Source organism: Capra hircus, chromosome 25 (genome assembly GCF_001704415.2).
Source record: "Capra hircus breed San Clemente chromosome 25, ASM170441v1, whole genome shotgun sequence".
NCBI classification, from domain to species: domain Eukaryota; kingdom Metazoa; phylum Chordata; class Mammalia; order Artiodactyla; family Bovidae; genus Capra; species Capra hircus.
The window spans coordinates 22,322,375-22,346,166 of NC_030832.1; the positions used below are offsets into that span (position 1 = coordinate 22,322,375).

At 40.9% G+C, this 23,792-nt stretch overlaps 1 protein-coding gene across 4 annotated transcripts in view; it reads left to right on the forward strand.

Annotated features, from left to right (window-relative positions):
- The window catches only part of TNRC6A (trinucleotide repeat containing 6A), a 97,336-nt gene continuing 76,042 nt past the window's right edge, over positions 2,499-23,792 (forward strand). For 3 of the 4 annotated variants that reach the window (XM_018040459.1, XM_018040460.1, XM_018040461.1), the window contains exons 1-2: positions 2,500-2,688; positions 3,064-3,111. In XM_018040459.1, the coding sequence (XP_017895948.1) occupies positions 2,684-2,688; positions 3,064-3,111 (53 nt within the window). In that variant the 5' untranslated portion in view covers positions 2,500-2,683. Of the gene's footprint in view, positions 2,689-3,063; positions 3,112-23,792 lie in introns of all 4 variants that reach the window. The other variant, XR_001917255.1, reaches the window with a different exon arrangement.

Consider the following 23,792-nt stretch of genomic DNA (forward strand, 5'->3'; position numbering starts at 1 on the left):
GATCCTTCTCCAGGGAATCTTCCCAACCTGGGGAATCGAACCCAGGTCTCCTACATGGCAGGAGGATTCTTTACCAACTGAGCTATCAGAGAAATCCTATTCAAACCTGCTGCTGCTAAGTCGCTTCAGTCGTGTCTGGCTCTGTGCGACCCCAGAGATGGCAGCCCACCAGGCTCCCCCATCCCTGGGGTTCTCCAGGCAAGAACACTGGAGTAGGTTGCCATTTCCTTCTCCAATGCATGAAAATAAAAAGTGAAAGTGAAGTAGCTCAGTCATGTCTGACTCTTAGCAACCCCATGGACTGCAGCCCACCAGGCTCCTCCATCCATGGGATTTTCCAGGCAAGAGTACTGGAGTGGGGTGCCATCGTCTTCTCCGATTCAAACCTAAGAAAGTCTAATTAAAAAAAAAAAATCAGCTAATCCGAATAGCTGTTTTCATTGCCTTCTGCTCTTATGGAAAATTATCATAAACTTGGTATGAAAGCATACTGTTCTATATATACATGTTCTAATTTTTTAATTCCTAAAATATACTGTAATATAATTTTTAATACTTTCAGTAGAAAGAACAATAAAAGAAAGCCAAACGAAATATTCACATGGATGAATCAAACTTAAGGATGATGGCAAGAAAAGGAGTCACAAGATTTATTCGGTGCCCCCTACATTTTACATTGAGATTCCCCAGTGGCTCAATGGTAAAGAATCCACTTGCAATGCAGGTGACTTGGGAGATTTGGGTTCAATCCCTGAATAGAGAAGATCCCTTGGAAGAGGAAATGGCAACCCACTCCGGTATTCTTGCCTGGGAAATACCACGGACAGAGGAGTCTAGAGGGCTACAATCCAAGGGGTCGCACAACAGTCAGATATGACTTAGCATCTAAACAACATTTTACATTCTGTAAGAGATTAAAAAAAATTTTTTACAAGCATTGTATAAAATGGTAAAAAGATATATTGACAAGAAAATTTAAAACTTCATATCGTCAGTTAACATGTTGGTGCATACACTTTAGGACTTTCTGTGCATTCATTCATTCCCTTATTCATTAACTTATTTACACATCAGGGGCTTCCAGGTGCCACTAGTGGTAAAGAATCCCCGTGTCAATGCAGGGTAGAAAAGAGGCATGGTTCCATCCCTGGGTTGGGAAGATCCCCTGGAGAAGGAAATGGTAATCTGCTCCAGTATTCTTGCCTGGAGAATCCCATGGACAGAGGAACCTGGCAGGCTACAGTCCATGGGGTCACAGAGACAGGACTGAAGCTATTTAGCACACGTTACACATCTCCCTGAGAGAGGACAAGAACTGGAAAGTCAAGGGAGCTTTGTTTTTTGTTTTTTGTTTTTTGTTTTTTTAATGGAAGACATTTAGGCATGTTTTAAAGACAATGAAAGGATCAAAGTCAGTTGAAAGAGGAAAATGGGATGACACCTATAGTGAGGTTTCTGAGAAGGAATGGCTTTCGAGCACAGAGTTGGAGTCACCTTTAGATTAGGGGAGGGGGAAAAAAAAACATTGCGAGAGGATTGAAAGAATACACACATATGCACGCGAATGTATGTATCAGGTATCTATATTCCTACATACCTGTATATACAGGTATTCCTGTATCTACCTGTATGTATCTTGTATCTACAAGTAGGTATATATATTTTTTATTTTATCTATATGTATATATCTTTATCTACATGTTTTCACCATGTGAGCTACTGAGGAACTTGCTTTTTCACTTATTCTACTGTAACCATTTTCCCCTCCTGCTGTTACTCTTCCTTACCATCATTTTTAACAGTATCCTAACACATGAAGTAGTTCAGTCTTTAAAGCCACCTCGTAATGTTGGACATTTTCGCCTTCACAATTTTTCACTACCATCAACGCAGGACTTAATATCACGATGGTGACATATTTGTAGGTACCCAGGATTAGTTTTTGAACAGAAATTCATGGAAGAGGAATTGCTGAGTCAAATGGTCAGCCTAACTCGAAGGATAAAAGTCGCTTTTAAACGTCACAGTCATCCTCAGGTATGCATTCTTTACCTGAGGAGGAAACAGAGAAGCAGAGAGGTTAAACAATTGGCCCAAGGTCAAAAGTAATCGCAAGTGGCGGATTTCAAAAGCCGCGCGGGCTCATCATGCTGCGGCAGGGATAGAATTTGCGGTTTAGGCGATTCTTTTTTTTTTTTTTTTGGTGTGTTTCTGTCGGGGAGGGGCCGGGCAGCAGGGAAGGAAACTTGTGTCGCAGCAAAGAAGGAGGAGAAGGGGAGGGAACTCATGTCAGAATCAGAGCCGACTGCACCGAGAAAGGGTATGCTCAGGATTCGGTGGGCCCGCAAGCCGCTGTGCGGGGCAGCTCCGAGGCTGTGACAAGCTCCAGGGCGGTTGCCAAGGGTCTGCCCAGTTTGCTGGTCTAGTTGCTAGGGCCTCCATCTTGAGGCCGGTGGCTGCGACACTCCCGGAAGGGGTTGCCGAGTGGGGCATTCACTTCCGGTCTGGGGCCTGCGGCGGCGGCGGCGGCGGTGGCGGCGGCGGCGGCGGCGGCGGCGGTAGCGGGTCGGTGTAGAAAATGGCGCTGGTGCAGCGGCTCGGGCCTCTCCCCGCGGCGCTACGGAGGGCTTGAGGCTCGCGAGCCTCACTCGCCGCGCCCCACTTGCTCGTGCACTTTACACACATGAGGTGAGCGGGGCGGGGGCCTCCCTCCGGGCGGGAGGAGCCTCGGGCGCTGCCGCAGGGCCCGCGATCGCGGGCGGCGGCGGCGCCGGGCGTCCCCGAGACCTCGGGCCTCGGCGAAGGGGGCGCCGGCTGCGCCGCTGCGGAGGCCGAACGGGAGGCCCGGAGGGGCCGCGCTGCGCCGCTGGGGCCGGGCCGGGGGCTGCGGCTAGCCCGCGCCGCCTGACCGCAGTCGGGGCTGCAGCCCCGCAGCTTTGTGAGCCCCCCCCGGGCTCCCTTTCCCCCGCCCCATCCGGCTCCGGCGCGAGCCTCTGCAGCAGCAGCTCCGTTTTCACGCGCATCTCTCTCTCTCTCTCTCCCCCTTTTTCTTTTCCGTTTCAGAGAATTGGAAGCTAAAGCTACCAAAGACGTAGAAAGGAATCTTAGCAGGTAAGATGGGCGCGCTTTCCGCCTCTCATCCCCTTTCATTAATCGTGCATTTCCACCCTGGCTCGCCCTTGCTGGGTTTAGAAGTTCTCCCGTGTCATTTTCTATCGCACGCAGGGAACAGACCCGGAGAAGAGGCTGGAGGGAATACTGGATGGAGGAATTGCGGGGAGATGCGTAATTACGCGTGTGTTCCTTTCTTGGGCGGGGGGAGGGGGTGGCAAAAAACAGCGAAAAGCAATTCTTGTAAACTTAGTTAAAGCATTCTCACCCTTTTAGAATTTAATTAGGGGACTTGTGCATTAATTACTATTGTAAATGGTTGCAGGCATTGTGTGACTCATGATTGAGGCGGCTCTTATGGCGGGCTGTCAAACTGTTTTGGCTTCCCCGTTATTACTTTGTAACTCAAATTGTTGCCTTTATAAAAAGATACTATGTCTTCGCCCCCCCCCCCCCCCCCCCGCCAACCCCCAACACATTGTAGTCAGGCGGATTCTGTTGCAGTGAAAACAGTTTTGCCCTTGAACTTTACCGAGCATAGACTGCGTTTTGTTTTCTGTTGAAAATACATTTATATCTACGTTCGGTGTGTGCTCCTTTTATCAGGTGGTAAAATAATTAAAAATCTGTTCCCAGTAAGTGGTTCTCACTCCCCTTGGACCTGAGTGCTTTTGCACTGGTAACTTAAATCATCACCACAAAGGGTTTTTTTTTGTTGTTGTTTTTTAAACGATGCCCCTATGAAAATGTTGAGTTTTATTGATTGAGCTGTAATTGCTTAAGCATCAAGGCATTTAACTCTTTTTCACATTCATTTTCTGGTCTTACAGTCTTTTCCTTTCTTTTTCGCCATTTTCTTTTGCATCATATTGGGACACTGAGAGAAACTTCTAGATTAATCAGTGAGCAGCTTTTACTTGAACGAAATAAAATAAAAATTGTCTATCTCAGGTCTTAATGTAGTTTGTGCTTGGTAATTGTAAGTTTTGTGTTTGTATTGAGGTCTTAACATTCACAATTCAAATCATCTGGATGTTTTTTCAGCATATAGAATCATTTCAAATTGCTGGTCTTTGGGGTTATATAGATATTAATTTGTTAAACTGGTCATTAAAGAATCTGTTCAGTCAGTGAAGGATGGTCGTCATTGGTTTAGCAAATAAGAGATATTCTGTTGTTCAAAATAATTACACAGTCATTTAAAGGAAATTAAGCCTGACGTTGCTGACTAAATAACTGGATATTTAAGTCTTGTTAGAAGCTATTAACGTTAAGATATGAAATGATTAAATAAACAGGTTGAGTTTTTAAGATACACTTTCAGAAAGGAGCTTGGGGTGTCAGTCTATTTCTATCTTTGCTTTGTCAGGTAACTATCAGTACAATTTCTGTGGAGGTTTTCTGGGACGTAATTAAAAATTGTCTCTACAACAGGTATAATTTCTATATGCTATTAACAGTTGGATAGAACTTGGAGTCTGTATCAGCTATGTATCAGAGTTTGAATCCCAGCTTTGTCACTTAATATGACCTTGACTCTAAGCAAATCACTTAGCCTCTCTCTTCCTAATCTGTGAAGGGAGAGGTTTGGGCCTGCCAGTTGCCAAGGTCTGTGAGGCCCCTTGGGTTTTATAAAAAGGAGTCAAGTGTTGTCCCTGGCCACAGACTCCATGTGCATTATAGGAGGAAGGCTGTAATGGGCACCTGAATAACTAACTCCGGGTAAATGATGCCAGGGTCAAAAGACGATGCCATTCCATTCATAAATTCACAGATCTTCAGTTGGTTAGAAAGAATGAAAAGGAAAAACAAATATGAAGGGTGTTACAGGCCAGTGTATACCAAGGTCCCTGGGCGAGGGGAACATTTCCTAAAGGTTAAAAGTTTTCTGAGAGAAGATTAGGTGGGCAAATGCTTCCTTCCAACTCCATCCTTAGCTCTGTGCTTCCTTTTTTCCAAATAAGGAGAGTATATTTGTCTTTACCAATTTGTGCCTCCCCAGGAAGGCATTATCCTAGATTCAGTGAGTAAACATTTCTTGCCCATCTTAGATGTTCCAAATGCAAGCCTAAGCACTAGGGAAGAGAAAAATGGCAGTAGCTGGGTTTAGTGGGTGTTTTCTGTCTGCCTGGCACACTATGAAGATCTTACATCAACTCATCTGATCCTGGAATTCTCTGAGGTAGGTGCTTTCAGGATCCCAGTCTCTGTTTTACAGGTGAAGACTTTGATGCACAAAGAGGTTAAGTAACTTCCAGGAGCCCACACCACTGGCAACTGCAGGAGATGTTACGCTTTGGACTGTATTTGCCTCACAAAAGGCATGGTTCTTCACTTCCAAAAAACGTGGAAGTATCTTTGGAGAGGCAGAACCCACATATACAGGCAGCACTCCTAGATAAGAATTTCTCATCCTGGGCACTGTTGACCTCTTTTTTGGCTGTGCCATGAGGCACGTGGGATCTTAGTCCCCTGACCAGGGATCAGACCCGTGCCCCCTGCCCCGGAAGCTCGGAGTCTTAACCAGTAGATCTACTGTTGACATTTTGACCAGATAATTTGTTGCTGTGAAGTCTGCCCTGTGTACTATGGGCTGTGTGGCAGCATCGGCTAGAAGTACTCACTCAGGTGTGACGGTCAGAAAATGTCTTAAGATACCACCAGAGGTCCCCTCAGGGGTGGAATCACCCCCACTGTTCTAGATCTTCACGTTTCCTGAATACAACCAAACATTTGGATTTTTAACAGTAAATCTGTAAGCATTAAATATCTTTCGTAATACCATGGGACTTCAGATTCCCACTGTGTAGACCCCCTGTTTAGAAACTCCTCCAGTCTCTGAATGAATGACGGAAGTTTTATTGCCATTCTCCTTTTCCTCTGCTAAGCTGCAAACCCTGAAGACAGTGTGCCAGGTAGCCAGAGCCGGTTAAATAAAATTGGCACAGTTGATAAGTTTGGTTGCCCGCATGAGGTCAACTCTCCTTCTTAATTTACTGTCGGCCATTAAAGTTGTCACTTTTTGTCAGTATCCTGGCATTCAAAAGCAGAGCTGTAATGTCTAGATACGAGAGATCACCACTGAAACTAAATTTTAAAAGAATGGAATCCATTTTAAAAGGCAGAGGAAAAGGCAGTGTAGGAACAACAGCAGAAATAAAGGTGCGACATCCAGAAAGTATAGGGGATTGTGAAATAGCAGTAAGTAGTTAGTTGCATTGGCGTGTAAGAGTGGGGGCAGGGGTAGAGTTTGTTGAATATCCAGTGGAGGATATTTTGCATAAATCTTACACTGTGGGAAGCTACTACGAAGCTTTAAGATAGGGTGGTGATAGGATAGAAAAATGATAACTAGTTTTCTGGGCAAGAGGTGAGGACCACCCAAATTAAAGCGGTAGTAGAAAAGCAGGAGTGTGATTACTCAAGATGTTGAGTCTGGTGTTTGGCACCTACTTACTGGGGTTAGTTGTGAGAGGAGTCTTGGAGCTGCAGGAGTCTTGGGGCTTGCCTGGCCATCCAGTGGTTAGGAATCTGCCATCAGGTCCAGGAGACGTGGGATTGATCCCTGGTTGGGGAACTAAGAGCCTGCGTGCTTTGGGACAGCTAAACCCATGGGCAGCCACTGTTGAGCCTTCGAGCTTTAGAACCTGTGCACCACAACGAAGACCTGATGCGGCTACATGTTTTTTTAAATTAAAATCCACTAAATATACAGGGATCTCTGTCTTGGGCGAAGGGGAGATTGACCCAGCCTCTGAACAAAATTAATGTGAGTGAGAACAGACATTGAGGTTTGGGGAAAAAAGATGATAAATTACAGTTTATGGTTTAAAAAAAAAAACCTTCTAATTCAATGTATCTAACTTAAAAAAGTATATATGTGTGTATATATACAGTAAATTATATAATATATATAAAGTACATGTATAAATTAAATTTTGTAAATTATATATATATATATATATATATATATATATATAGGAAGCCAAAATGATAAAATCATTGCGTATTTAGATCTAGACCATAACACCAGCCAATATTTGGATCCTTCATTTTACAAGTGAGAAAACAGTGGCCAAGGTTATGGTCTCTAAAGTGACAAATCCGGGATTCAAACAGACCTTTTGACTCTTAGGGTACTTCAGGCTAGGCAGTGTTTTATACTGCACAATAGGAAAAAAGATAACTTTGGTTTCTTCTTTCTTTCTGAAAACAGAATAAGTACCTCAATAGACTATTTTGTGACCATCTTACTAATTTAATGTAGTGTGTGTTGTCTGAAGATGAAGTTACATGCTTTACGTTATGCGGATATTTTTTCCCCCCTAAAACCAACCATTAAATGCTATCACATGAGAGAAGTTGTTAAAGATACTGCATACTATATAATGTAGCATCTAACCTGGAGTGTTTTTATCTGAGACACCTTTTCCTGGGACGTGCTAACTAGGAAAAGACTAGAGAAAGCAGGTGTGAACTTCCTAGATAGGGTGCTCTTGGAATTCACCCAACTTTATTTGGGGGGAAGAAGCTTCTGATTTTGTTCAATTTTTGTGTTGCTTTCCTGTGATGTGCTTTGTGGGCCAACAATTTCATACTCATAGGTTTCTTTCGAGCGTTATTCGGAAGCTATGTGGTACATCAGTTGGTAGAATAAATGAATCATAAAAGGTAAGCTTAATTTTAAAGTGTGTAAAAACCCTCTATGGAAATTTTAAATATAAACATTAAAAAATCTGAGTACCATTCTGTAACCTCTTATGACTTTTGGTGTCTGAAATCAATCTGTGAGTATAAATTACTGTCCTTTACAGCTCCGTTTCATGACAATCTCAAAAGTATTGCCCACAATTGGGAAGACTTAAATATGGCTGTATATGTTCTGCTTAGGTTAACTTATGATGTCTCTCACTCAAAATCAAGAAAATGTCCTCCCATTTAAAAAATTTAAAAATCATCCAAATCTTAATTAAAGTAGCAAGAAGAGTGCAGTGAATGCTTGTATCTCCACCTAGGTTTTCCAGTTACTAATATTTTGCCACATTTGTTTTTTCATGCCCTGTCACCCCTAAAGAAAGAACGGGCATTCTGTGTAACAGCAATCAAACAGATCATAGTTGGAGAAGCTTGGCTTTGTTACAGTGCTATTTGGTTCATATTCAGATTTTCCCAGTTGTGCTAATAATGTCTTTTCGTCTTTTTTCTCAGTTCCTTAATCCAGGGATGCATTTGGTTGTCTTAATTTCCTTCCATCAGGAGCAGTTCCTTATCCCTTTCTTCCTGTTCATGACATTGACATTTTGGGATAGTCCAGACTAGTTGTTTTGCGGATTGAGTTTGGATTTGTCCTGTGGTTTCTGTGTGATTAGGTTCAGGTTAACCCTTTCTGGCAGCGGTGTCACATAGATGACGTGTTTGTTGCCAGTACATCACATCAGACGCCCTCCCCCACTACTCAGAAGGAAATTTTTTTACCCAGTACTTTTACCTTTACACTAACTCAGCGTTTTGTTTTTTGCATTTCAGGATGTGCCAAACAATTAGTTGAAGCTGAGGTATAATTTTAAATAGTTGAGGTTACAATAACTCAGTTAAGTTCAATTCAGTTCGGTTGCTCAGTTGTGTCCGACTCTTTGCAACCCCATGAATCTCAGCACGCCAGGCCTTCCCGTCTTCACTCCCTGAGTTCACTCAGACTTGGGTCCATCGAGTCAGTGATGCCATGCAGCCATCTCATCCTCTGTCATCCCCTTCTCCTGCCCCCAATCCCTCCCAGCATCAGAGTCTTTTCCAATGAGTCAACTCTTCGCATGAGGTGGCCAAAGTACTAGAGGTTTCAACTTTAGCATCATTCCTTCCAAAAATCCCAGGACTGATCTTCAGAATGGACTGGTTGGATCTCCTTGCAGTCCAAGGGACTCTCAAGAGTCTTCTCCAACACCACAGTTCAAAAGCATCAATTCTTCAGTGCTCAGCTTTCTTTATGATCCAATTCTCACATCCATACATGACCACTGGAAAAACCATAGCCTCGACTAGATGGACCTTAGTCAGCAAAGTAATGTCTCTGCTTTTGAATATGCTATCTAGGTTGGGCATAACTTTCCTTCCAAGGAGCAAGCGACTTTTAATTTCATGGCTGCAATCACCATCTGCAGTGATTTTGGAGCCCCCCAAAATAAAGCCTGACATTGTTTCCCCATCTATTTGCTGTGAAATTATGGGACCAGATGCCATGATCTTCGTTTTCTGAATGTTGAGCTTTAAGCCAACTTTTTCACTCTCTTTCACTTTCATCAAGAGGCTTTTTAGTTCCTCCTCGCTTTCTGCTATAAGGGTGGTGTCACTGGCATATCTGAGGTTATTGATATTTCTCCCAGCAATCTTGATTCCAGCTTGTGCTTCTTCCAGTCCAGCGTTTCTCATGATGTACTCTGCATAGAAGTTAAATAAGCAGGGTGACGGTATACAGCCTTGACGTACTCCTTTTCCTATTTGGAACCAGTCTGTTGTTCCATGTCCAGTTCTAACTGTTGCTTCCTGACCTGCATATAGGTTTCTCAAGAGGCAGGTCAGGTGGTCTGGTATTCCCATCTGTCTCAGAATTTTCCACAGTTTCTTGTGATCCCCACAGTCAAAGGCTTTGGCATAGTCAATAAAGCAGAAATAGATGTTTTTCTGGAACTCTCTTGCTTTTTCCATGATCCAGTGGATGTTGGCAATTAGATCTCTGGTTCCTCTGCATTTTCTAAAACCAGCTTGAACATCTGGAAGTTTAATTTTGAGCATTACTTTACTAGTATGTGAGATGAGTGCAGTTGTGTGGTAGTTTGAGCATTCTTTGGCACTGCCTTTGTTTGGGATTGGAATGAAAACTGACCTTTTCCAGTCCTGTGGCCACTGCTGAGTTTTCCAAATTTGCTGGCATATTGAGTGCAGCACTTTCACAGCATCATCTTTTAGGATTTGAAATAGCTCAACTGGAATTTCATCACCTCCACTAGCTTTGTTCGCAGTGATGCTCTCTAAGGCCCACTTGACTTCACATTCCAGGATGTCTGGCTCTAGGTGAGTCATCACACCTTTTTTAAATTGGCCAACTGTAATGATTGCAGCTTTTTGAAAGGTTATTCTGAAGATAACTCTTTTATTGTTAGACATAAAAGTTATGTGTTTTTGGCTTTTCACCTGTAATAGACTGATAACCCTAGTAAGAAAATGAAACATCGGGCTGGGCTTGTGATAGGCTTTCTTCAAAAGAACGCCCCCGTTGAAATTACAGTGGTATTGTGCCACTGGAACACTCTCTCATCTTGAATTCTGCAGGGACCACGGATGGTATGAAATAGTTCAAAAAACTGAATGTATGCTTTAAAAAAAAATCCTTAGAGTACTTCAAAGGCTTATGGCTCCCCAAATATTAAGAAATATTGTATCATAGGGAGGATGATAGAGGAGCTGAATAATGTGAATAAAGATATTTTTAAGATTTAAAAAAGAGAAAGTAACATTTGACTAAGGCATAGTTTCTCTTTTAAAAAAACCAAAAAACAAAACCTCAAACAGCAACAATGTGAAAATAAGAGTTGACCCTCAGAGAGTTGGTTCCAAATCCCCCAGCCCAGCCCATTCCAAAATCCAAAGATGCTCAGATTCCTCATATAAAATAGCATGGTGTTTGCATATAACTTACACACTTTCTCCCTTATATTTAAATCATCTTTTAGATACTTATAATACTTTATTCAATGTAAATACTATGTAAATAGTTGTAAATACAGTGTAAATGCTATGTGAACATTTGCCTGTATATAGCAATTCAGGTTTTGCTTTTTAGAACTTTCTGGAATTTTTTTTGATCCTTGGTTGATTGAATCTGAATTTGGAACTTGGGCTTTGGAGGCCCAACTATACAGTTTAAATGTCCTATCAAGGTGGTCTTATTTTTAAAAGGAATTGCATATTCTGTGTGAGCTGGTTATGAAGCAGAAATCCTAGCGTTTCTACTCTTTTAACAGGGAAAAAGCATTTTGAATTTTAGTGTGTTGTGTGACCGTGACTCAGCTGACTTCCCGTTTCAAACGGAATGTTCAAAACAGATTGAAGCTTGGTTAAGGAATTTTATACTTTGAACCTTACAAGATATTCTCTGCAAACATCAATTGATTAGGTTTTGGATAATAACAAACACGATGAAACCAAGTCACTTGTTTTGTTATTCTTACTAGTAATTTTGAGTCAGCCAGCATTGATTGAACGTCTTGCTGCAGTGATACTGAATATTTTTTACAATTTTGACATCTGTGTTTTGTTGACTTTGGTCTCTTTTCTCTTACTCTTTTGGAGTATCCCCAGAAAACACTAGGACATAGTGCTGTGGGGTGTGAAGTATGCACTAGTTTTAAATGTATTTTAAGCATTACTTCACTGTGTTAGGGGCTTCCCTGAGGGAGACCCAGGTTTGATCCCTGGGTCGGGACGATCCCCTGGAGAAGCGAATGGCAACCTACTCCAGTATTCTTGTCTGGAGAATCCCGTGAACAGAGGACCCTGTTGGGCTACAATCTGTGGGGTCACAAAGAGTCGGACACAACTGAGCAAATCTCTGTTTGTTGCTGTTAATTGACAGTACAAGGATGTCAGAGAAATATGTTTCACTTAAGATTGTACTTGTGAGTCCCTAAACGATGTGCGGCACATAAGTGAGAATCGCACTGTGAAAAGCTAGAAGGGGATGTAAAATGTGCCTTCTTTACGTTGCTGCAAGTTAATCATGCTCAAGCTGCAGTTCTCAGCCTGTCACTGTTTCTTAGAAACCTCCACTGCCTCCCTAGTGACTCTGGAATTGAAGCCCATACTCTTGTCTGTGCTAAGCTTATCTGTTTAGGTTTATCCCTTCTACCTCCTGCTCTGTCCTCAGTTCCTCCTTCTCTGAATGTCTCCTTCAATTTCTCCCTCAAAAAAATTTTTTTCTAACACTTTCACATAGCATAAAGTTCACCCTTTTAAAGTGTATGATTCATTGGTTTAGTTTATTTGCAGAATTGTGCAATCATCACAGCTCCCTAATTCCAGAGCATTTTTATACCCCCCTCCCCCCACCCCCTCAAAAAATGACCCATACTTACTATTGATCGCTCCCCCTTCACCCCGCCTCCAGCCTCTGGCAAACCACTAGTCTATACTTGTCTGTATGGTTTTGCCTATTCTGGAGATTTTGTGTAAATGGAATCATAATATGTGACCCTTTGTCTTGCTTGTTTCACTAAGCATGTTTTTACAGTTCATACATGTTGTGGCATGTATCAGTACTCCATTCTTTTTATGGGCAAAAAATAATCCATTTCACTTTTTGGCTATTATGAATAATGATGCTGTGACCATTCATTTACAAGTGTTTGTGTGGAGGTATGTTTTCAGTTCTCTTGGGTATGCACCTTGGGGTAGAATTTTGAGGCATATGGTAATTCTCTGTTTTAACTTTCTGAGGAACCACCAAGCTTTTCCAAAGCAGCTGCACCCATTTTCCATTTCTCCCAGCAGGGTATTTCATTTTCTGCATGTCCTCACCACTGTGAGTGGTATCTCATTGTAATTTTGATTTGCATTTCTGTAATGACTGATAACGCTGCACATCTTTTCATATACTTACTGACCATTTGTGTATTTGATTTGGAGAAATGTCTATTCAAATCCTGTGCCCATTAAATTTGCTTATATTTTATTGTTGAGTTGTCAAGAGTTCTTTATATGTTCTAGATGCAAGTCCTTTGTTGGATGTATGATTTACAAATATTTTCTCCCATTCTGTGGGTTGCCTTTTCACATTCTTGATGTCCTCTGAAGCACAGAAATTTAAAATTTTGGTACGGCCAATTTGCTGTCTTAAACTTTTAAAAAAAAAATTGCTTATCTCTAATTGGAGGATAAATGCTTTATAATATTGTGTTACTTTCTGCCATACATCATCGTGAGCCACAGCCATAGGTGTACATATGCCCCCTCCCTCTTGAACCTGCCCACCCCATCCCACCCCTTTAGGTTGTCACAGAGCATTGCTTCGAGCTCCCTATGGGATAGCAAATTCCTGCTGGCTATCTGGTTCACATATAGGAATAGATATGTTTCCATGCCACTCTCAGATTATCCCACTCTCTCCTTCCCCCACCGTATCCACAAGCCTGTTCTCTATGTCTGTATCTCCATTGCCACCCTGCAAATAGCTTCATCAGTATCATCTTTCTAGATTTCCATATCTATTCATTAATATATGATATGTCTTTCTCTTTCTGACTTCACTCTTTTTAAATAGGCTTTAGGTTCGTCCACCTCATTAGAACTGACACAAATGCCTTCCTTTTTATGGCTAAGTAGTGTTCCGTTGCATATATGTTCTATAGCTGCTTTATCCATTCACCTGTCGATGGACATCTAGGTTGCTTCCATGTCCTAGCTGTTGTAAATAGTGCTGCAGTGAACATTGAGGTACATGTGTCTTTTTCAATTGCAGTTTTCTCAGGGTATATGGTGGAAAAGGAAATGGTGACTCACTGCAGTATTCTTGCCCGGCAACTTCCATGGACAGAGGAGCCCGGCAGGCTGCAGTTCATGGTGTCGCAAAGAGTCAGACACGACTGAGCAACAAACACACACATAGGGTAAATGTCCAGTAGTGGGATTGGTGAGTCATAGGGTAGTTTTAATCCTAGTTTTTTTTTTAAAGAATCTCCGTACTGTTCTTCATAGTTGCTGTATCAATTTACCTTTCTACCAACTGTGTGAAAGGGTTCCATTTTCTCTACACCCTCTCCAGCATTTATTGTTTGTAGACTTTTTGATGTTGGCCGTTCTGACAGGTGTGAGGTGATACCTCATTGTAGTTTTGATTAGCATTTCTCTAGTAATGAGCAATATCGAGCATTTTTTTCGTGTGTTTGTTAGCCATCTGTATGTCTTGGGAAAGATGTCTGTTGAGGTTTTCTCCCTTTTTGATTGGGTTGTTTTTCTAGTATTGAGCTAATGAGCTGCTTGCATATTTTGGAGATTAATCCTTTGTAAGTTGTTTCATTTGCTATTATTTCTTAAACATTTTTGAGTGTACGTTTCAGTGAAATTAAGCATATTCATAATGTTGCTCCACTACCATTCACCTCCATAACTTCATCTTTGCAGAACAGACTCTGTACCTATTAAGCAATAACACCCTGTTCTGTCCTCCCCTCCACCCTTGGGATCCACCATTCTACTTTTTGTCTCAATGAATTTGACTGTTCTAGGTAACTCATGTGCATGGAATCATAGTGTTTGTCCTTTTGTGACTGACTGACTTCACTTAGCACAATATTCTCAAGGTTCAGACGTGCTGTAGCATGTCATGCAATTGATTTTTGTATGTTGATTCTATATCCTGCAGCTCTGTTGAGCTCATTTATATAATTTCTAATCTTTATGCCTTTTATTTCTTTTTCTTTTCTTTTTTTTATTGGAGGATAATTGTTTTACAATGTTGTGGTGGTCTCTGCCATACAGCAACTCAAATTAGTCATAATTTCATATATATACATATATATATACACCCTTCCTCTTGAGCCTCCTCCCCCACTTACTTTTCTTGCCTCATTTTCCTGACTAGAACCTACAGGAAAATGTTGACTAGGAATGGTAAAAGTGAACATCCTTGTCTTATCTCATCGTAGAGAAAAAGCATTCAGTCTTAACCATTAAGAACAGTGTGAACTGTGGGCTTTGTCAGATTAATGAAGTTCCATTCTATTCCTGGTGTGAACATTTTTGTCTTGTCTGGAAAGGGTGTTGGATTTTGTCGATGCTTTTTCTGTATCTGTTGAGACCATGTTGTCTTATCCTTTGTTCTGTCAGTGTTATATTACATTGATTTTCGTATGTTAAACCAGCTTTGCATCCCTGGGATAAATCTCACTTGGGCGTAGCATATAGTTCCCATTATGTGTTGCTAGATTCGATTTATTAGTCTTCTGTTGAGGATTTTTGAGTTTGTGGTCACAAGGGTTATCGATCTGTAGTTTTCCTGTGACATCTTAGGTCTTTTGGTACCTGGTGTGGTCTGGTCTGAAATCTGGAGTCTTGAACTGTTTGCTTTGGCATCTGCCTCATTCTGAATGGTGCATTAATAATTGTTTCTCTATATCCAGTTCCACTTTTCCTTTTTAATTTTTTTCCAGTTTTTAAAAACATTCAATTAGTTTTGATTGCGCAGGCCTTGGTTGCTATGCTCAGGCTTTCTCTAGTTGCAGTGAGGAGGCTGCTGTCTAATTGCGCTGTGTCAGCTTCTCTGTTTGCAGAACATGGGCTCTGGAGCACAGGCTCAGTAGTTGTAGCCCATGGGCTTATTTGCTTCAAGGCACGTGGGATCGTCGCACACCAGGGCTTTAACCTGTGTCCCCTGCATTAGCAGGCGGATTCTTAACTTTGGGACCACCAGGGAAGTTATACTTTTCCAGTTTTATTGAGGTATGATTAACAAAGTCAGTTCCATTTTCTTTTCTCAGTACATACCTCTGTGTGTGTGTGTCATTGAGGTATAATTGACATCTGACTTTGTGCAAGTTTAATATGTACAGCTTGCTGGTTTGAAATATTTATATACATGTTGACCTTCGAGAATGTGAGTTTGAACTGTATGGTCCCGCTTATCTGTGAATTTTTTTTCTTCACCAAATACGTACTACTGTATGATCTGCGGTTGGTTGAATCTGTTGATGTGGAACTGTGGGTTTGAAGGGCCAACTGTAAAGTTACATGCAGCTTTTCGACTGCATAGGGTCTGTGCCTGTAATCCCTGCCTTGTTCAGGGGTCTGCTGTGTTCCAGCAGGATGATCACAGAAGTATTAGCTGATACCTCTCTCAGGTCACGTAATTATTGTTTCTTTTTTGTGATGAGAACATCTAAAACCCAGTCTCTTGGCATCTTTGAAACATAAAACACAGTATCATTGGCAGTAATCACTATTCTGTGCATTAGATTTCCAGAACTTATTCCCCTTAGTTGCAAATTTATTATTCCCTTTAGTTGGAAGTCCTGTTTAACAAGATCTCAATTTTCCTATCCCCTGGTCGCTAGTAACCACAAGTTTGGTTTTTTAGCGTCCACATGTAAGTGATAGTCACAGAGTGTTTATCTTTCTGTAACTAATTTTACTTAGCATGATGCCCTTAGGCTTCATATCCAAGTTGCTGCAAATGGCAGAATTCTTGCTCAAGGCTGAATAATGTTCCTTTGTATATATATAAGGCATCGTCATTCATTGATGGACTTAGGTGGTTTCTCTGTCTTGGTTATTGTGAGTAATGCTGCAGTAATCATAGGAATGCAGGTATCTTTTTGATATCCTGTTTTCATTTCTCTTGCATATGTAGCCAGAAGTGAGATTGCTGGATCATTAGTAGTTGTCTTTTTAATTCTTTGAGGAGCCTCCATACTGTTTTCCATAGTAGCTGCACCAATTTACATTCCCACCAACAGTGTCAGGGGTTCCCCTTTTCTCCATGTCTTGCCAACACGTGTTACCGCTTATCTTCTTGAAGTTAACCATTCTGGGAGGTGTGCCATTTCTGTTTGCTACTCTCTTTTCTTTGGTCACCAGCTTCCTTGTATACTAACATTAACTTGGTGCAGTGTTTTGTACCCAGTCTCTTGGGGCCAATGTTTACTGTACGCTGACGTGCATCTCTTAAGCACTTCCTCTGCGTTACTTAATCTTCACAAGACACCTCTGAGGGAGGGAGGTAGCATTTCAAACCTCTTATAAAGATGGAGGCTTTAGAGAAATATTAAATAAGTTGCTTATACAGGTCGGTAGTGGAGTTGACATTTAAACCCGCTTCTCTTTTAGGTTCAGAGCCAGAGCTCTTAACCACATGCTGAGCTGCCCAGGAAATGCTTGCTTGAATAGATTGGATTTAAACTGGTCCTTAAAGAAGTAGAATGTGGGTAGAAGAAAGAGTGGGAAGAGTGCATGTGTGGTGGTGGGTGGGTTTATAGTGTTAGTAAAAGCAGGAATTGGTATTTAATTGGAGTACCTGGTGCTGGGGGAGTACAGTGCGAGCAGAACTGGTTTTTGTTCCCAGAGCAGTAATTAGTTCTATTTGGAAGAGTGAGATTAACATCTGAAATAATTAGGAAAAGAGCATTGTTTAATTAGAGGTCAAGAGTGAGTTTTGTATGAGTTGGAAGGAATTATGAAGGAACTAGTAATTAAGTCTCAAAAGAGGAGTGGATTTAGAAGAGTTGTTCAGCAAACCAGATTTTGGATTGGGCTTTACCATTGTCTTGTGCCGTAATCCTTGTAATCCTTTCCTAGTATTATTTTATTGCTCAGACTATGAGGCCAATAGAAACCCCCTTTCAAGCTCAGCTTCCTATTTTTTTAGGAGTTCCAAACTATGTATCATCTGGATATTCGTGGCTACCTCATCATATCCTATTTTAGTCTTCATTCTTAAAAGGAAGATATGTTGACTTTGAACTGTGCTTTATAGTTCAAAATCAAATGCAATATAGACATATACAGTCTCGCTGCCCCCCTGACTTTTGTCCTCTTTTTCTCCACATATTTCTGTCACAAATATGTATTTTTATTAGTTTCTCTGTGTGTGTGCTTCTAGAATTCCTTTATGCAAATACAAGCACATGGGGAAATGTATCTCTTCCCCACTTTCAACATGGAAGGTAATATACTGAGCCCTTTTTTTCCCAGTCAACTGTATACCTTTCAGAGCCTTTCATGTCACAACATGGAGACCTTCTTACCTGCTTTATAGCAGCATACTGTTCCATTTTGTGGATGTACCAATATTATTTAATGACTTGAGCATTGGCAGGTGTGAGCTACCTGTGACTGTAAACAAGCTGCTCTCGAGTTGCCTTGTTGATTGTTACCTTCTCTGATACTTTTGCTCCCTAACCCCTTTTCTATTTCCAAATAAGCACTAGCCTTCCTTATGTTGGGCTTCCCTGGTGGCTCAGATGGTGAAAAATCTGCCTGTAACGTAGGAGACCTGGGTTTGTTCCCTGGGTTAGGAAGATCCCCCTAGAGAAGGGAGTGGCTGTCCACTCCAGTATTATTGCCTGGAGAATTTCATGGACAGAGGAGCCCGGTGGGCTGCAGTCAGTGGGATCACAAGAGTCGAACACGACTGGGCGACTAACACTTTCCTTATTTTAAAAACCAAAAATATTTCATTTTTGTCTTGTATTTTTCATATCAAGGCTGAATTTTTAAAAATCTGATCACTCTTAATCTCTTTGCAACATTGAGTTTCTGTCTCTACTATCTGGTGAAATTACAGCTTTGTAGGTTACCAGCAACTTCCTGTTGTGTGGTACTAGGCTGGCTTTGGTGATTAATTTAGATGTAGGAGGACAGAAGGAGGGAAAAAGCAAAGGCTGATGAGCAGATAGGGAAAGGCTGGGAGAAAACAGAGTAAGGGAAAAAGTAGGTGAACAACATTTTTTGACAGAAGATGTGAAATTATTTTCATAACTAATTGGTGAACATACAATTGGCTTCTGTGTGAAGATGACTTGCCTTACAGTGATTTGTGACTGATAGGCTAGTTGGGCGCTATGGAAGGTTGCCCTCTATTTTCTCTATTTCCCTTATGACTCAGCTGGTAATGCAATGTGGGAGACCTGAGTTTGAGCCCTGGGTTGGGGAGATCCCCTGAAAAGGGGAAAGGCTACCCACTTCAGTATTCTGACCTGGAGAATTCCATGGACTGTATATCCATGGGGTCGCAGAGTCGGACCCGACTGAGTGATTTTCACTTTTTATCACTTCTGTGTTATCATTTCTAATAGCAGAACTTCTGTTGAGAAATTTTTGCTTTCTACAGTCTGGAGTTGCCATTAGCCTATCTCTCTTTTGTCAGTCGTATTGATATTGTCAGCAGTTTCAATTTCTTACGATTGCCTTGGATTTCTTCGCTTTTCATTTCCACTTGCCGCCCTCGTGGTTCAGGACATTGCACTTCTTCTTGGATTACTGCAACAGTCTTGTCATTCAGTTGCAGGTTTGTTCCTGCTTCTACCCAGTGCTGTTCCTCCCTTTTTCCACCCAGTCAGTCCTGGCTCTGGATATTGCCATGCTAATAGGTCTCCGTGCTTTGCTGCGTCCATGCCCGTTTGTGCTCCCTTGCCTGAAACAGCCCCCCTCTGGCTCTGCAGAAATCCTGACTTTTCTTTAAGACCCAGATCAACTTCTTAATTCTCCCTGAAGCTTTCCTTAGCTGTAACAATTCATATGCATGTCTTGTTTTTCTAAACTTGCTTATAGCCTCTACCAGATGATTTCTTGTTTCCATATTTCAGGCGTGTTCAGTTGTTGTTCCTACAAAATTATAGTTTTAAAATGATGAATTTTACTTGAGTTCTCCTAGTACGCAGCAGACTGCTTGACTTACAGAAATCCCCAAGCACATCCTTACTGATTTATTGAGTAACCATTGTGTGGGTTGTTATTAAATAATTTTGGATGCAGAGAGTCAGATCATCCAGGTACCTTGAGGGTCTGCTTCTTTGCTATGCTGTGGGTATGCACTTTTTAAAATGGGATTTTCTTTTTGATTTTCTAACAAATGATATACACTAAACTGGACCTTGACCTTTTTTTTCCAACTCAGTGGTGTGTCTTAGAGATCTTTCTGTAAAGCCATGTTTGTTGGGGGATCCCCAATGTCATCTTCAGTTTTAACAATTCACTAGGAAGGCTCGTGGGACTCAGCATATAGTCATTCTCATGGCTGCGAATCATAAGAATGAAAGTATGCACAACAAAATCTGTAAAGGGAAAAGGCACAAGGGTCAAAATCCAGAGGAAACTAGGAGCAAGCTTCCAAGATTTTTGTCCCTGTGATGTCACCACAGAGTGTGCTTAATTTCTCTAGCATCAAAATATGACAACATTTGTTAAGTGTCTACCAGGAAAGCTCATTAGAAATTCAGTGCATAGGGTTGTTTTTTTTTTTTTTTTTTTTTTTTTTTTTAAGGAGCTGATTGTGTAGGTACCATCTGCAGCCAGCCCCTAAAAAAAAGTTCATGGGGTTGCAAAGAGTCAGACACGACTGATGATCGAGCAACAATATTGAACAACAGTTGTAGGTACCTTCTGCCTAATATGTACCAAAATTCCCAACCGCCAAAAACAAAGTAGGCTTTTAGCAAAACTCTTGCTCGTATGTTGATCTGGATTGGTGGGAACCTCCCTGAAATCCAAGTACCTTGACCCCAGTCAGGAGCCAGTCTTGCAGTCCTTTCTCAGGATAGTAGTCTTAACCTGCTGTGCTAATAATAACTCTTTCCTGCACACCATGGAAATCTGTAACTCCCCTCCTTTAAAAAAAAAACAAAAATAATTAATGTGTAATGTTTCATGATCTGAGTACATTATGGTTTAACTTTCCCCTGTTGATTGATTTTTCATCAATTATTTTGCAGTATCTATTTTTGTACATTTTCTTTTGTAGAGGCTTCGATTGAAATTGATCAGTGATGTTTAAAAATTTACTGTTAACAGATCCTTCCAAGTTGTTCATCAGAGGTCCTTATTAGTTCATGTCCAACAGCAGTTTACAGGAATATCCTTTGGAAGTGATTGCTTTGAATGATATTCATGTTGGGAATGAAGGGAAAGCTGACAATCAAAAATCAGGTCCAGGAAGGGCCTTCTGGATCCCAGACTTGTTCCCATTAAAGACATTTGTCTTGCCCTTTGTCTTCCCAAGATTCTTGGTTCACAGGCTCATCTCCTTTTATCTGTCTCTTGCTGCCTTTCTCATTTGAGTGGAGGCTTGTTGTCTATCTTGTTTCATTTTTTCTCTTTTCCTATTTTTGGGAGGATGGAGTGCAGCCTAGAGAGTAGTGAAAGCAAATCCTAGACATGATGGTTTTAAAAGCATTCATTTTTGGTACTAATTTACAAAAATAGGGCATGTTTACCATAATATTTTAAATAGAGGTTTTCTTTTTAAAAAACTGAACAATTCTTATAAATAGGTTCAGTTGTGAGGTTCCTCTAATGTTCCTAGTTCAGGAGGGTGTACAAAACAGACAACTTTTAAAAAATATGAGCTAACACTCTTCACAGTTTTACAAATTGCTTTTTTTCATTTAACAATGTTAGGGACATTCCTTCAAATCAACAAACAGGACAACTTATTTTCAGTGCAATATGCTATGCTATTATAGAGCCATCTCTTTACTGATGGACATTTCAGTTTTCCACTCATATGCATATGGCCTTGTGTACTAGTGGCTTATTACTGTAAGATACATTCTGAAGCATGGGATGCCTGGTTAGATTATGTGTAACTTTATTTATTTATTGGCTGCACCCCATGGCATGGAGGATCATACTTCCCCTCAACTGGGGATTGAACCGTGACTCCTGCAGTAAAAGCTCGAATTCTTAACCGCTGGAAGGACCACTGGGGAAATCTCAGATTATGTGTAACTTTAATTGTTAAAACTGTTACCACAATATTCTGCAAAAGGTTATAGTAATTTCTGCATTAATGTAAGAGAGAACCTCTTAATTTCTCATTATTGCCAGCACTGGATGTTATTATCCCTGATCATTTTTACCAGTAGAATTAGTATAGGTTTTTTTTGCCTTTTATTAGAAAGAAAACCCAGCAATTTATTTTGGAAAAAAACGTATTGAGTTGGCTTTATACTAGGAAACGCAAAGCTTGGTTCAATGCTAGAAGATCCATCTACAGAGTTAATCGTATCAGTGATCAAAAGTCAGAAATTCTATAACCATTTCAGTAGAGACAGAAAAGAATTTTAACAGAATATACCATGCACTCATGACTGGATCTCCCAGCAAACCAGAAACAGAGAACAGACTTTTACTGTTTAAATATTGAAATTTAATATTCTTACTGGAAAACTTTTAATATTTAAGTTTTTGAATACTTACTCACATGGCTGAGAAACTTAAAATATTGAATGAAAAGGTTTATATGTTGAGGTCTCCCTTCCCCCATATGCCGAGTTTCTTCTGCCCCCTCCCCCCAGTTACCGTTGGTTCCTTAGGTGTTCTTTTAGAGTCATTTTATACACATACAGGCGAATATGAATACACAGCCTCTCTTGTACTGTCAGGCACCTTGAATTTTTCATGAGTGTTTTTTTTTAAGGCCAAGCATTATTGCTCACTTCTGAAAGCTTTTTAGCTACCTTCATGTTTCTCTGTCTAAAAAAAGAAAAAAAACTTGAACTCCTCAAACATGGACCTTTTAGCTCTTCACTAGTTGTTTTCCACATTGCCCTCCCACAAACTTTCACAAATACTAAAATTGCTGTCTTAAATAGCACCAGTGCTTGGTCCCCTCTTGTTAAAACCAGTGGCTGTTCGGTCTTTGTCATTGAATCTTTTGCTGTTCTTATTCCTGATTATATACTTGCATAGTGTTTGGAACTCCAGTACTTTGAGTTTCCTGTAGGATGGGGTTGGCCAAAAAGTTCATTCAGTTTCCTATACAGTGGATCTAATAGCTCTTAATTGTCTTTAACTTCATTGGAAACAGTTTTGTAAGAGTCTGTTGTGACAGCTGTCCTATCACTGTGCATTTAAAAAAGAAAAAAGACATCACCATTGGTGAGTTTTGTGTAGCCATTTTAATATTGAAGATGGAAGGAAATGCAATGCTTTTAGCATATTATAGTTTATTATTTCAAGAAAGGTAAAAAACTGAAATGCAAAAAAGATTTGTGCGGTGCATGGAGAAGGTGCTGTGATTGATCTAATGTATCAAGAGTGGTTTGTAAAGTTTCTCATGCTGGAAATTTGTCACTGAATGATGCTCCGCACTCCAGTACTGGTTGAAGTTGATAGTAATCAAATCAAGACATTGAGAACAATCAATGCTATACCATGTGGGAGATAACCAATATACTCAAAATATCCAAATCAAGCATTGAAAATCAGTCACACCCCCTTGACTGTGTTAATCACTTTGATGTTTGGATTCTACACAAGTTAAGTGAAAAAAAACCTTGACCGTATTTCTGCGTGCAATTCTCTACTTAGACGTAATGAAAATGTCCTGTTTTTAAAAGAAATTGTGGTGGGCGATGAAAAGTGGATACTGTACAATAATGTGGAATAGAAGAGCTCATTGGGTAAGCAAAATGAACCACCCCCAGCCACACCAAAGGCTGGTCTTATCCAGAGAAGGCGATTTGCTTATGGTGGGATTGGAAAGGAGTCCTCTATTATGAGCTCCTTTCGGAAAACCAAGCAATTAATTCCAACAAGTGCTGCTCCCAGTTGTTGTTTTAGTCATTAAGTCATGTCTCTCTTGCAATTTTGTGGAAGGTTGCCCGCCAGGGTCCTCTGTCGTGTCCATGGGATTTTCCAGGCAAGAATACTGGAGCAGGTTGTCCTTTCCTTCAGGGAATCTTTCCAACCCAGTGATCGAACCTACATCTCCTGCATTGGCAGGCAGATTTTTTATCTCTGAGCCACCAGGGAAGCCTAACTGCTCCCAGTTAGACTAACTGAAAGGAGCTTTTGACAAAAAGTGTGCAGAATTAGTCAACCGAAAACTCAGAATCTTCCATTAGGGTAACACAAGACCACGTGTTTCTTTGATAACCATGTGCAACTTGTCTGGAAAGTTCTGACTCATCTGCCAT